This window comes from Hylobates moloch, unplaced genomic scaffold (genome assembly GCF_009828535.3).
Source record: "Hylobates moloch isolate HMO894 unplaced genomic scaffold, HMol_V3 SCAFFOLD_17, whole genome shotgun sequence".
Lineage (NCBI taxonomy): Eukaryota > Metazoa > Chordata > Mammalia > Primates > Hylobatidae > Hylobates > Hylobates moloch.
In genome coordinates this window covers 28,403,885-28,419,215 of record NW_026652292.1, presented here as the reverse complement: position 1 = coordinate 28,419,215, position 15,331 = coordinate 28,403,885, and the positions used below count along the sequence as shown (strand labels likewise).

Here is a 15,331-nt window from a genome sequence, read left to right as displayed (position 1 = left end):
TCAGGTTTCCTTTTTAATTCCCCCGGTTTCCTGTTCCGGAGGCGCGGGCGGCGCCACTGTCTTGGTACCTGCAGTAGTAGCCTGGCTTTGCTCTGACGGCGATCTCGCGGCCCGAGAGCCTTTTATAGGTAAAAGGGGTACCTTGCAAGTGTTAGAAGAGAGTTTCCGAGTGTCAGGATTTAAACGGGGCTGGAGTCTCCGGGGCTGGGGTGAAAGGCGTCCGGGAATTGGGGTCGGGCAGCCCCACTTCAGATCTGCAGCTAAGGGCAAAAGAGCGACCCTAGGCCTGGATCCCGCAAATACGTGGAAGTGAAAAAGGAGATCTTTCATTCATTTGTGGAGCACACACTGTGGTCCAGGCCTGGGGCCGCCCGGCTCTCGGAGGGGAGTGAGATCCTGAGCTCAGCGCCTGCCTCGTGGGGCGTACCATCTGGCGGGAGATGCAAACAGTAAATGTGCAGTTATGGATCAGGATGAAGGTGACTGCCCTGCAGATCCACCTGGGGAAAAAGGGAGTTCTCAATAAAAATGTAGTCACACTTTAAAATTCTTTTTACATGCACTGACGTTCTGGCCGTGTTAACTATTCAAGACAGCTCCTTCAGTGTCTCTGCTTCCAAACCGCAACTGAGAAGAGACAGACGGAGAAAAGAGAGTTACTTTACCAGTTGCAGTGAATTCCTTGACTTTTGAGTTAAAGTCTGCATCCACAACACAGTCGGACTATGCCTTCAATAGGTCAATTTCATGATGAGTATTTTTAGATTTTCTAACTACAGAAATATCCATGAGGATCTGGCAGTGAATGTTGAGCTCTTGTTACACACTGTACAAGAGTGTTCTTGACCCTGACTTTTGCCCACCTCTAGGTGCAGCACACACCTTTGTGTTCCCCTAAGCCCTGCACATACCTCTTTTTTTGTGTGTTTATTGCATTATTTTGTATTTTTAAAACACTTACTTGGATGTGGGTTCTGAGTTCCTTGAATCCTACAGGCTGTGTGTCTTACTTATCTCTGAGTCTACAGGGCCTGGGACAGTGCTTCCCATGTATGGGCTCATTAAATATTGCATGACTCAGTGAAAAGGTCTGCTTTCTATTGCGGAGGTACAAGGAAGGGAAATGTACAGTAGCAACATGGAAACATATACTATTGGTGAGACGGTAAACATTTATTGACCACCTACTGTGTGTAGGTTGCTTTTCCCGGGGATGTGAAGGATACAGAAATGACTGTGAATCAACCCATATCATCAAGGAGCTGATAATCTAGTGGAGGAGTTAGACATGTGCATACTTCACTGTGATATGAGGCAGTCTCTGGTAAGTGCTGTAAAAGGATTAAGTATAGACTAAGTCTAGAGGGAATGGGATTACCTAAGGGAATCAGGAAGGGCTTCATAGAGGAGGTGGCCTTTAAGATTGGTAGATGGATAGAAAATCACTGGGCAGATTCATACGTTGGGAGATTTTTTTTTTTTTTTTTTTTGAGATGGAGTTTCGCTCTTGTTGCCCAGGCTGGAGTGCAATGGCACGATCTGAACTCACTGCAACCTCTGCCTAGGGTGGGAGATTTTAGAGAGGAGAACGGGAGCAAAGAACTAGCTGGTTCTTTGTACTTGAATGGTAATCCGTTGGGAAAACATAGGGTAGTAGGGTCTTTCCGGGGAAGGTACTGGAGGACAAGCCTGGGTCCAGAGTCAATAGGGCCTTAAATGCCAAGCACAGAGTTTGAACTTGATTCTGTTGGCAGTGAGCACCCTGTGGTGGCAGGAGCACCTGTCTGGGCCCCAGGTTTATCATGAGGGTACTGGACTGGATAATAGTAATAAGGAGTCAGGCACAGTGACTCATACCTGTAGTTCCAGCTATTTTGGAGGCTGAGGTGGGAGGATTGCTTGAGCCCAGGAGTAAGAGACAGCAGTGAGCTGTGATTGCACCACTGCACTCCAGCCTAGGGACAGAGTAGACCCTGTGTCTTAAAAAAAAAAAAAAAAAATCAGATATTATTTGGTGCCTATTATTTATTAAGCACACTGACTGCTAACATAATCTGAAGTTATCTTCATGAGCCATTTGGAAGCCTACATAGTAAAGTTCTATTGATGAGACTTTTAGAAAGACTTTAGGAAAATGTTTCTATGTTAAAGCTTTTTGTACTCAATATTTATGTGAGTTTTTAAAAAATGTTTTGCTGAAGTTCAAGTATTTGGAAAATGATTCATGTTTACAGTGTTTTTCTGTGGGAGGAACTGAGAATGAAAATCAAGAATCATTAACTGGTGTGTTAACAAGATTGTGGTTATGTTTGAATTTGAATGCTGGTCTTACTGTGATTTTTGTGTTTGGTCTATGCCTACATGGTTTTTTTTGTTTTTTTTTTTGAAACTGTCGCCCAGGCTGGAGTACAGTGGCGCCATCTCGGCTCACTGCAAGCTCTGCCTCCTGGGTTCATGTCATTCTCCTGCCTCAGCCTCCTGAGTAGCTGGGACTACAGGCGCCCGCCACCATGCCTGGCTAATTTTTTGTATTTTTAGTAGAGACGGAGTTTCACCATGTTAGCCAGGATGGTCTCCATCTCCTGCCCTCATGATCCGCCTGCCTCGGCCTCCCAAAGTGCTGGGATTACAGGCATGAACTACCATGCTCGGCCTGTGCCTACATGTTTTTACCATGAGGGAAACGAGAGTATGAAGGGGGAGAGGGGAAATGATATTTTTCCCAAGTCTTTTAACAAATTAGAGATGATCTATGCCTATAAGTCTTTTTAGCTGCTGATAGTTTTGAGTTGGCAAAACTAGTAATAATGACATTTTAAAATTTAAGGACATTAAAAATTTAGTTGGAAACTTTAACACAGTTCAACATGCTTTTAATTTTGTTAGTAGGCTAAGTGTATTGGAAACTGCAAAATCAGTGTTATGGTAATTGCAGAAATATTTTGTAGCCTTGGCAGTTTGGGAAACATGTTTATGTCTGTTTTATTCTTTCTGTTTTTTAGAGCTTATATTCTCTGTGGAAGATGTGACATATCCAGGCGGTACATCATGATGCAGGGCAACACATGGTGAGTGCTGTGATGGGAATGGCAATAGTTTGGGAGAACCGAGAGAGGAACAAACATTGGTGCTGGGCTATAGAGGGTGGAAAGGATTTAGATACATGGGGAGAGGGGATAATGTGCTCATTCTTTCAACAGTGGGCACAGTACAACAGAGGGCCATGCACAGGACTAGGAAACCAGACCAGAACAGTTAATAGAAATCCCAGAGTGCTGCCCTGACAGCGCTTGCAGTTCCGAGGTGCAGGCAGACATTGAAGGTGGAATTAGGTCCTTAGTAGGTGGATTGAAATTATTGCAGGACCTGCTAAGAAGCAGCACAGAGTGTTGTGAGAGCAAGGAACCTAACAAAGCCCTGGGGTCAGTGACAGTGGTTGTAGAAAGGCCAGCAAGGATATTATTGTAATAGCCATGTAAGAGGTGATGGTGTGAAGCAGATGAATTCAGGAAATATTTATGAAGCAGAAACAATAGGATTTTTTATTTTTTATTAAGGGATAGTTGCCATATAAGTGACAGCAATTTTAAAGTAAATTTTTAGCTAAGGATGGGGGGTGAGGGAGGACAAGTAAGATGATTCCCTGTTATATGTCTTAAGGACCACTAATGGTGTCATTTATTGAGATAGGAAATACTAGGAAAAGAGCAAATGTTTATCTTGGAGGGGAAGGTCATTAATTCCTTTTAGCATATGTTATGTTGAATTTGCAGAGTCAGTGAGACACTCGAGAGAGATGGGGTTGGTAATCGGCAGTGTGGGTCTGGAGCTCAGAAGTTGTGGGCTAAAGGTGTAACTTGGGAGTTTCTGACAGATTGATGTTAATTGAAGCAGTACAGGTGGGTAGCGTCACTTTGGAAGAGAGAGTGAGCAGAGTGCCTGCGCTAGACCCCTGAGGAATACCAGATGGTTAAAGGCACCCTAGCAGAGAAGAAGCTGGTATGGGAGACTGCCAGGAGGAACAGCCAGAGAAGTAGGAAGGCCACAGTGAAGGCGTCAGGAAGCCAAGAAACGCGTCCATGGGGGTGGGGGCTGGGGAGGCAAACGGGGAGGCAACTAGACTGATTGCTGCACAGAGATCAAGCAAGGTGATTGAAAATGACCTTTGGTTTTCAAGACAAGGTGGGCACTGATCATGTCACTTATTGGAGTGGTGGTGGAAGCTGAAGTCAGATTAGAGTGAGTTGGAAGTATATACACTTTTGCCTTAGCTTGGGCTGCCATGACTAAATGCTATAGACTGGGTAACTTAAACAGTAAACATTTGCTTCTCACAGTTCTGGAGGCTGGCAGTCTGAGATCAGGGTACCAGCACAGCCAGGTTTCTGATGCACGCCCTCCTCCTGCCTTGTAGGTGGCTGCCTTCTTGTTGTAGTCTCACCTGGTAAGGGGTGGGTGGCGGGGATTTCTTTTCTCTTTCTCTCTTTATAAGGGCACTAATCCCGTCATAATTACCTCTCAGAGTCCCCACTTCCATAGAGCATGACATCGGCATTATGGTTTCATCAGCATGAATTTTGGGGTGGACACAAACATTCAGTCTGTAGCAACTTTTTCAGGTCATTTGACTGTGAAGGGGAGGACAAAGAAGGGGTAAAGTCACGGGAGACCTGGAGGCCGAGGAAAGTACTTTATGCTGGAATAGACCTGAGCACTTTCAAATGCTGTTGTGAAGGGTCTGGTAGTGGGGAGAGGTGGAGGATTGCAGAGGGAGGATGGTAATCCCAAATATGCATTTGGAGATGGGAGTGGGGGCTGGGGATCTTGTGAGGTCAAGATCAGAGGGGAACTTGAGCGAAGGCATGACAGCAAATGGTGAACAATGGGATGTTGAATTGGTCATTTTGGAAGTGGAGCAGCTTTAAGGAATGGTCGGTCCAGGGACTAAACATGGCAGTGGGCTGGGTGGCCAAGAAAGGGAAGAGGAGTTTATTGAGCATGAGGGTTTCAGATATTAGCAGGAACCCAGTATTAAATGGGTGGCCTATTCCAGTGGTTTGACTAGGGGGTCTTTGAGTTGCTCATCAAGATGGTCAGGTATTTATGAAACCCTATTTACACAGTGAGGATTATTTTTTAAAAAAACTTTTCTGTTTTTCTTTTCTGCCCTGAAGTCACAGAATGTCGTTCCACCCGGGACGAGGGTGTCCCCGAGGACGAGGAGGACATGGAGCCAGACCCTCAGCACCATCCTTTAGGCCCCAAAATCTGAGGCTGCTTCACCCTCAGCAGCCTCCTGTGCAATATCAATATGAACCTCCAAGTGCCCCTTCCACCACTTTCTCAAACTCTCCAGCCCCCAATTTTCTCCCTCCACGACCAGACTTTGTACCCTTCCCCCCACCCATGCCTCCATCAGCGCAAGGCCCTCTTCCCCCTTGCCCAATCAGGCCTCCTTTCCCCAACCACCAGATGAGGCACCCCTTCCCAGTTCCTCCTTGTTTTCCTCCCATGCCACCACCAATGCCTTGTCCTAATAACCCCCCAGTCCCTGGGGCACCTCCTGGACAAGGCACTTTCCCCTTCATGATGCCCCCTCCCTCCATGCCTCATCCCCCGCCCCCTCCAGTCATGCCACAGCAGGTTAATTATCAGTACCCTCCGGGCTATTCTCACCACAACTTCCCACCTCCCAGTTTTAATAGTTTCCAGAACAACCCTAGTTCTTTCCTGCCCAGTGCTAATAACAGCAGTAGTCCTCATTTCAGACATCTCCCTCCATACCCACTCCCAAAGGCTCCCAGTGAGAGAAGGTCCCCAGAAAGGCTGAAACACTATGATGACCACAGGCACCGAGATCACAGTCATGGGCGAGGTGAGAGGCATCGGTCCCTGGATCGGCGGGAGCGAGGCCGCAGTCCTGACAGGAGAAGACAAGACAGCCGGTACAGATCTGATTATGACCGAGGGAGAACACCATCTCGCCACCGCAGCTACGAGCGGAGCAGGTAAACCACTTGTGTGTAGTTCTTTAATGAACTGCAGAGGCCCAGGCACAGTCATTCTCCATTTATGACAACCAAACCAAAAGGATCCAGTAGTGCATCTTGATTTATATAAGGAAAGGAAGCACATTTTGGACTCTGTTTTCAAGAGGAAGAAACAACTGACAAATAAGTTGATGTCAGAAAAAAATTGCTCTTAAAAAGCATTCCAAATATATCAGTGTAGATTCATTTCAGTGAATATAAGACTTTTACTCTGCATAATACAGTTGACATTTTAATGATGATCCCATGAGATGAAAGAACTTGTATTTTTTGTGTTATCATAGATTAAATTATGTTCAATGTGATCATCACATCAGGTTATAGCATTTGAGTTTTTTTGGAACTGGCGATCTGCATGTTAATAAAGAATCAAATTAGTTAACAGGCAGGACTTTTCTGATTTTTAGGATAAGTGGAAATTTATTGTGCATTGTTGCCTTCTTGGTTGGTTTCTTTGTAAAAATGAAGTAAGATTATTTACACATTACAAAAGTTAGTTTTCAAAATATCTTTTTTTTTTTTGTGACGGAGTCTCGCTATGTTGCTCAAGCAGGAGTGCAATGGCGAGATCTCAGCTCACTGCAACCTCCACCTCCTGGGTTCAAGCAATTCTCTCACCTCAGCCTCCCAAGTAGCTGGGATTACAGGTGCACACGACCACACTCGGCTAATTTTTTTTTTTTTTTTTTTGAGATGGAGTCTTGTTCTGTCGCCTAGGCTAGAGGGCAGTGGCACGATCTCGGCTCACTGCACCCTCTGCCCCTGGGTTCAAGTGATTCTCCAGCCTCAGCCTCCTGAGTAGCTGGGATTACAGGCGTGCACCACCACGCCCAGCTAATTTTTGTATTTTTAGTACAGACGGGATTTTGCCATGTTGGCCAGGCTGGTTTCGAGCTCCTGAGCTCAGGTGATCAGCCCCCCTTGGCCTCCCAAAGTGCTGGGATTACATGCGTGAGCCACCGCACCTGGCCTAATTTTTGTACTTTTAATAGAGACGGGGTTTTACCATGTTGGCCAGGCTGGTCTTAAGCTCCTGAACTCAAGTGATCCACTCACCTTGGCTTCCTAAAGTGTTGGGATTACAGATGTGAGCCACCATGCCTGGCCCAAAATTGCTTTTAATCCGATTTTGTTGCATTGAAATGGATTCTTACTGAAGAAAGTTGTATTTTAAAAATACTGTTTCATTCTATATTACATTTCTTTTTTCAAGAGACCAAATATGCATAAATATGAGAGAAATAATGTTTCAAGGAGGCATTTCTAAAACTGGGATTCTAGCTGGGCTCACAGAAATACTCTGAAGTTATATGCAACTTTTTTGTGTGTATGTTTTTCTATAAGGAAGCTTACATCAGGTTCTCAAAGAGGAGGGTATGAGTCTGTTATCCCAAAAGCCTAAGAACCATTGGTTTATATGGAAAAATAAAAGACATATCAATTGTGCAATGTTTATTTATGCCTCAGTGAACTCTTACGTTGATGAAGATTTGAGGTCTTCCGTTGTCAAGCTAATAATGGTGCTTCTCTTTCTTTCCCCATTAGTGTACTTACCTTCATTGTCTTGTGGACTTTTGTGCTAAAAGCGTTTGAGCTCCCCAGACCAAGTCACTTCACTCTGGGTTTGCAGAGAGCTGGTCTTGGCTCTTGTTGCTCTGCAGCTGATTTCAGGAACCAGTTCACATCTGTTTCCACATTTTTCTCATGGCTCTATCAATTTGGTTCTGACTGAACATTTTGCCAGTAAATTAAATGATAGTGGTCGTTCTCTGTCCTGAAGAGAGGGATTAGTGCTCAGAAGGAAAATGCTTTGTTGCCTCTCCCTGTGGCCTGGTAGAAGGTAGAAGGGAATGTGTTTCTTGTAGGGATGACTGATTTCTGGTGGGCCAAAGCTGAGTGAGAGTTGGTAGACTTTAAAAATCTTTTCAGCATGAACTACTGTTTCTGGTCAATATTCTGTGATGGACTAGTTGGCAGAGGCATAGGCATGTGATAGTTTTTATTTTTATTTTTTGGAGGCAAAGTCTTGCTCTTGTCCCCCAGGCTGGAGTGCGATGGCGCGATCTTGGCTCACTGCAACCTCTGCCTCCTGGGTTCAAGCGATTGTCTTGTCTCAGCCTCCTGAGTAGCTGCGATTATAGCCACCTGCCACCACACCTGGCTAATTTTTGTATTTTTAGTAGAGACAGGGTTTCACCATGTTGGTCAGGCTGGTCTCGATCTCCTGACCTCAGGTGATCCGCCTGCCTCGTCCTCCTAAAGTGCTGGGATTACAGGTGTGAGCCACCGCTCCTGGCTGGCATGTGATAGTTAATGTTACAGTTTTATAGTGCAAATGTTAACTGGAAAGAGTAGTTTGTAAATAGTTTTCTTCAGACTCTAAAGTAATTGTTAATAATCTTGTTTCTGGGAAAACATTTTGCAGCAAACATTCTAGATAGTGTTGTATTTCCCCCTCTGTTTTGAGATGCTATAATTAGAGGAGTTGTCAGGGCTGTGCTGTAAATCCTAAATTTTTCCATCAAGGCTTCAACTTTGAGTTATGTATTTGTTAGAAGAAACTCAGATGTCCTGTGAATTGAGGATCTCAGTAAAATCAAGTGTCATAAGAATTACTTCTAACCTGATTTATCCTAAACCACACTCCTTTACTATGAGGATCTATATCTTTCTAAAATGGTCTTTATTTATATTCGAGTTGTTTTATAATGTGCTTGGGGCATTTCCTCTGGAGCTGCCTAGTGGCATAGCTACATTATAATTAGCTCCCTTTGGGATATTAATTAGGTGGAATGTCAGTCATCTGTCTGATATGGCATGCTTCTGTGAAACAAACATGGAGCATATGAAGTCCTAATATAACTTCTAGAAGTATATGGGGAAAACTGAAACTTCATAAATTTGGATTGTGTTAAGTTTACGCAAATTCTATAGTATGTTCTCTGGCCGCCCCTGCCCTGCTTCTTGGGGTAAGTGAATCTATCCTTTTACAAATTCTGTCTTCCCTATTTTTCTCTGCCTCCAAAATGTGGTTGAATAACAATTGCAAGATTGTCTTAGGGTGGACTGTTTTTGGAAAAGGTCTGTGAAGAAGTGGATATATGTATTTGTTGTCATGAAAAATGAAAGTTACTCCAGGGGATAAGGAAAGAAATCGCTACAGGCAGATGTAGTGCACCAGGCACACTGTTGAGCAGAGTGGTAAGGATGTGTGCACTGGGCTTCACCTAGCTAGGGAGTGCTACCACGCAAGAATTCTCACGGCTGTCCTTGTGACAGTAAATGTGTAGCTATTGGAGAACTAGCCTAACGTACCTAAGGAATATCTTAATGTTTGCAAACAAGGAAGAATCTTGGGAAAAGTAACACAAACATAGCTTTTCTTGCTTTAAATGAATTTGTCTTCATAGTGTTACTAATGTGATTTATATCCAAATTGGTCTCTTCAAGTCCTACCCACTCAGAGGTACCAGTCATCATTAGAAGTGTTATTCTTAAATGCAAAATTCTATTGGCTATATGGTGAAAAAAAAATTACAAATATCCTCTAATTAGGGTTTTTATTTGGAAATGTAGGCAATTATTCTTTTCAACAGCCGTGCCATTACAGATGACATGTATCTTTGACATGTGGCATGGTTCACTAATTTCTATACAATAACTAAGATTTACTGCCCAAATGTAAACTGTGATTTTAGAAGTGTATGAGATGAAGAATGTAGAATCCAAATCTCTGGCTGCTTTATTTGGGATAGCTGGTATATATCTGAGGATCGTATATATATCAGAAACATTATTCAAAGGAGTCTTCCTTTAGAACAGGGGAATCTTTAAGTAGAAAGCAATTTCTGTTTTAATACCTAAGCACTCACCGATCTCTGTCAGTTTTGTAAGTTCTATTTTCAATGTATTGACATTTCTGTTTGGCGATAGGTTGGGGGATATTTTTGAGTTCAAACATTTTTATGGTCTTCTTTCTGGACTCAGGTTAATATAGCATTTTATTTTTCCTATTCTAAGATTGGAAGGTTACTTCCTTTAGACTTGTAGTTCTGATTCAGACACACTAGAGTTCAGATTTCTCTTCTAGATCCTCATTGTTAAATAGGCTCAAAAGCTATTAATATTATTAAACCCCAGTTTTACATGAGAAGGTTTTAAAAATTCCTCATCTTTTTTTTTTTACATTAAGTAAGCCCAACATCTCTATTTAGTTTTTTCCAGATGAAAAATAGCATTCAAGTGACTTAGTCATGGCCTCATGGCAGGTTAGTGATAGCTAGATCTACAACTCAAGCCTATAAGCCATAAGCATTAAGAGCTCTTTCATTATAGAACCTTGTCCTAATTTTCACTATAAAAGCTTTATAATTTACATTTATTTGATAGGTGAAATGAGCATTTTTTAGAAATCAATAGGATGTGGAGTTCTTTAGAGTTTTCCCTCTAGGTTAAATAACCAAGGATTGGCTGATTGCAAGGTTTTAAGGGAAGATTAGGATAAAATTCCCATTATTGCATAGCATCACGTATGACTTCTTTCTTTAAAGAAAACTACAAAAATTCTCCAAGTTAGTTAACTTCTGTAAGGTGAAAAGCTCCTTTATCCTCTAATAAATTAAGAAGGCATAAAAATGTCCCCCAGTGAATAGTGCCTGAAAAATTCCTAGATGTGGTCCATTTATTTAGAAGATGAATTCAGTGAAAAGAGATGGTGTTTTTGAGTCTTTCTGTTGAAAACAGCTCTGTGTATTAATTCCTTTAAGAGAGCGAGAACGGGAGAGACACAGGCATCGAGACAACCGAAGATCACCATCTCTGGAAAGGTCCTACAAAAAAGAGTATAAGAGATCTGGAAGGTAAGCAAGGAGTTGACACTGAAAGAAGTCATAGGATTATCTCCTTGAATTCAGATTTTGTGCTTGTATGGAGCAACAGCCAAGTCTTCATAATGGCCTCAGAGTCTGTCCAAGATGACCTGTGGAAAGCTCAAGCAGCCTGTAATTTAAAAGACTTTACTTTCCAGATGCATTGATTATGCACAAGGAAAATCTTGATAAATTTCCAAAAATTAGAAATTATACAGACCACTTTTTCTGACCACAGTGCTATAAAACTCTACATTAATCATTTTAAAAAACCTTGGAAATTCATAATTATGCTCTTAAATTTACATGTTTCAGAAAAAAGGAGCAAAACTGCAGTCATATTTTCATTAGAAAATGACATTGAGATTGCTATCACCCAAAACTTAAAGGGTGTAATCAATTCTATATCCCAGAGTAAAATTTTGTGGTCTTACATTAATATAATGGTAATGAAGAACAGCACTCTAGAATCTGACAGATTCGGGGTCAGTTATTAGATCTCCCAATTTTATTACTGGGCAAAGTTATCAGTGTCTTCGTTTGTAAAATAAGGACAGTTATATGTACCTTCTTGAGTGATAAGGGGTCATTGAGATAATGCATGTCAAACACTTAGAACTGGGCCTGAAGTAAGTGCCAAATAAATGGTAACTATGTATATAATTATTATCCGAGCACTTGGCTATAGAAATTGGTGGAGCTTAAGAAAAGCAGAAAAAGGGATTTAAAGATAAATTAATGAAATGGAAACAGAACTATAGTGATATAACTATATTGTAAGTAAATGCAAATAAAATTTTTAAAGTGGGAAATAAAGAAAAGAAAAATGTACATAACATTAGGTTTGAGAAAGTGTATTATTACAGGAATGAAAAGAAATTTAAAAATTTAAAACAGTATAAAAAATTAACGAATGTGATGGGTTGATTTCTAAAAAAACAAAAATAATTTCACACAAGAAGCAGAAAACTTTAATAGGTCAATAACTCTGGAAAAATGGAAAAAGCTTACTTTGCACCACCTCTAAAAAAAGTTTTAAAGTGGTCTTGAACACTAAAAAAAGATGGAAGGAAAGCTCAGCTCATTTTGTAGTAGCAGGAAAAACCAGATGGCAAAACCTAACCAAGGGAAAAAAAATGACACAAAAACGACACAGCAATCTCTCTTACAAATATGGATATAAAAACATGAATTAGGATATTAGCAAATGTTTTCAGTAGTTTGTTAAAATAACTGATAGAGTTTATTCCAAGACTGCATGGATAGAAAAGTTAATATTAGAAAATCTGTATTCTATGTGACAAAATCTGTAGGGTTATCTCAGTACTTGCCTTTTAGGTATTTAAACTAAAACCAGCATCCATATGTGAGTAAAAACTAGTAAACTAGAACTATTAACAGTTGTCTTTAACATGATGAAGAATGCTAGCTCATGATGAACCTGATGGATACTATCCCCAAAGAGTCAAATGTGGTGTTGAAACCTGCTGGCCTTTCCCATACAAATTTGAAAAAAGGCAAGGAGGCCCCATTGCTTATCATTGTTACTGAATATCCTTATGATACAATCAACATGGTAATTAAAAACATGGTGTTTTTGTGTGTCCCGGGTATTGCGCTGGTATGTGTGATATAGTCATTAACAAAGGCCCCCACTTAATAGGAAAAGGAAAGTTAAGTGCTGTAAGTGTGTTTGATAGGACACTTACATGTTGCTGTGGATTAGAAGAGATTAATTAGGAAGGATGAAATGCCATGGGTTAGATGGGATTAATTAGGAAAGATGAAAAGAGGGCCTGAGGAGGAGGAGAGGAGACAGCAGAAAAGCCAGGGTATTGTGTCAGTGGACATCATTGAGGACCTATTTGAGGTGGATGATTTTTAATGTATAAGTGCCGGAAATAGCCTCGGTTTAATGGTTTCTTCTCTAATGCCTGGTAGCTTGCAGAGAAGGTAGACTTGAATTCTATAAGTTCTGACTAACGCAGCAGAAAATAAAAATTAGAGATGGAAGTACTGTGAGGGGGAAAAGTTACCAGTTTGCACTGTAGCATATTGGTAAGAAACATTGGGAGTTTGGATTTTGAATTTTGGAGTGCCTGAGACACTTACCTAAAAAAGATCTTTTGTTTCTGTGTTGGAATGCCCTTCCCAAAGTGTTAAAAAAAATATTAACTGATGTTCACAACAACTGACCCTGACCATTCATTACATCATTCACAACTCCTGCTTAAAAGGATGGGTGAGGATGTCTTTTGCCTGTGTTTCTTGGCAATAAAACATTTGGTGGGATTTCTTTTTAGAACATGCGGAAATGTCTGTATCAACCATATTAGCATTTAACTACCGCTTCCTAGCTTTATCGTATTAGGCAAGTGACTGATTTTCAAGGCTGTTTCCTCCTTTGTAGGGGATGTTAATATCTGCCTCCTAGGCTTGCTGTCAGGATTAAATGTGAAATGTCAGTAAAGTGCTCAGCAGGGTGCCAGCCTCAGAGTAAGCACCAAAACAAACCAAAAAGAGTCCCTAGGAGCTAAGAGTTGCCATTCTTACCTGACAGTATTTTAACAGCCTTTTAAATAAAAAGGACTACCTGGTTAGAAAATGTAATGCAAAGAAAAATTAAAATTCACTATGGAAAGTTCTTAATAAATTATTTAAGCGTCTTGTAATGCATAGAACCAATGGGAAGAAAACTATAAAATGTAGCTGATGACAAAGAAGGTGATGTAATAAAAGGAAGGTATGTCCTATTCCCGTAGTGGATGACCATGTTGTAAAAATACCAGTTTTCTTCACAATATAGTCACGTACCACATGGCATTTCAGTCAGTGACAGACTGTATACAACGCTGGTCCCAAAGATTATAATACCTTATTTTTTTACTAGACCTTTTCTATGTTCAAATATGTCTAGATACATAAATATTTACCACTGTGTTACAGTGTTACAGTATTCAGTACAGTCACATGCTGTACAGGTTTGTAGCCTAGTAGCAACAGGCTATACCGCCTGTCCTATGTGTGTAGTAGGCTATACCATCTAAGTTTGTGTAGGCACACTGTGATGTTTGTACAGTGATGAAATCACCTACGGACTCATTTCTTAGAATATATCTCTGTTGTTGTTAAGTGGCACATGACTGTAATCTATAATTTTAATGTAACTTCAGTTAAAGTACTTTTTCTTTTGTTTTTTTTTTTGAGACGGAGTCTTGCTCTGTTGCCCAGGCTGGAGTGCAGTAGCGCGATCTCCGCTCACTGCAAGCTCCGCCTTCCGGGTTCACACCATTCTCCTGCCTCAACCTCCTGAGTAGCTGGGACCACAGGCGCCCGCCACCACGCCCGGCTAATTCTTTGTATTTTTAGTAGAGACGGGGTTTCACCGGGTTAGCCAGGATGGTCTCCATCTCCTGACTTTGTGCCCCTCCGCCCGCCTCAGCCTCCCAAAGTGCTGGGGTTACAGGCGTGAGCCACTGCGCCTGGCCGCCTTTTTTTTTTTTAGTTTTTAAAAATGTAAAAAGAGATGGGGATGTCACTATGTTGCCCAGGTTGGTCTTGAACTACTGGCCTCAAATGATCCTCCTACCCCGGCCTCCCAAAGTGCTAGGATTACAGGCATGAGCCACCACGCCTGACCCTAAGTACTGGCTTTAGGACTTCATAATGACTCTTTAATTTTTCTTTGGGATAGAAGTTAGGATAATGAAGAAAAATAGTAATGCAAGGATACTTACTCTGGAAGTATTAAAGGTTCTGGAAATATATAATAATTTTAAAAATTTGATATGGGTTAAATATCAAAAATTTGAAACAACTACAGAGAGAATATATATTACGTACATCTAATAAATATGTAAAGTTACATGTGATAAAGAATATGTTTTTTTCAAATCAGAGGAGAAACTGGCAATTGGTGAACCGTTTGGAGGAAAAATTGAGATTAGATTTCTGCCTTACACCTTGGAGAGAGAGAATTAAAAATTGTGTTAAAAGTAACTGATGAAAATATAAAATCTTTTTTTAACCTTAGGATAGGAAATGGCTTCCAAGCATACTAAGGCAGGAAGCATAAAAAGATCTCTGGATTTGACTTTATAAAAGTTGTATGTAGCAACAAACAAACAGATTTCAAAGCAAGAAACTGGAAACGGTTACAATGCATATGATAGAGGGAGGACAGTTATCTTCATGAAAACTGTTTCAACAAATTAAAGACTCCAATCATAATTTTAAAAATATTTGCATAGCCTATGACCAGAATGTTCACAAAAGACATAAGCATGAAACGTATTCATTTCAGTATCGATAAAATACTTCAAATTAAATTATATGAAAATACTTTTTCATCAGAATGGCAAAGATTAAAAATAACCATAGTGACGGGATGTGTGGAAATGGGAACTCTTATGT

The 15,331-nt window shown here is 40.9% G+C and overlaps 1 protein-coding gene across 8 annotated transcripts in view; it reads left to right on the top strand.

The window, feature by feature from the left end:
* Positions 1–15,331, top strand: part of DROSHA (drosha ribonuclease III) — a 131,220-nt gene continuing 115,889 nt past the window's right edge. For 2 of the 8 annotated variants that reach the window (XM_058430119.1, XM_032135357.2), the window contains exons 1-5: positions 5–128; positions 1,198–1,324; positions 3,003–3,068; positions 5,175–6,008; positions 10,817–10,909. In XM_058430119.1, coding sequence (XP_058286102.1) covers positions 3,049–3,068; positions 5,175–6,008; positions 10,817–10,909 — 947 coding nt within the window. In that variant the 5' untranslated portion in view covers positions 5–128; positions 1,198–1,324; positions 3,003–3,048. Of the gene's footprint in view, positions 129–592; positions 739–1,197; positions 1,325–3,002; positions 3,069–5,174; positions 6,009–10,816; positions 10,910–15,331 lie in introns of all 8 variants that reach the window. The other 6 variants (XM_058430117.1, XM_032135362.2, XM_058430118.1 and 3 more) reach the window with 6 other exon arrangements.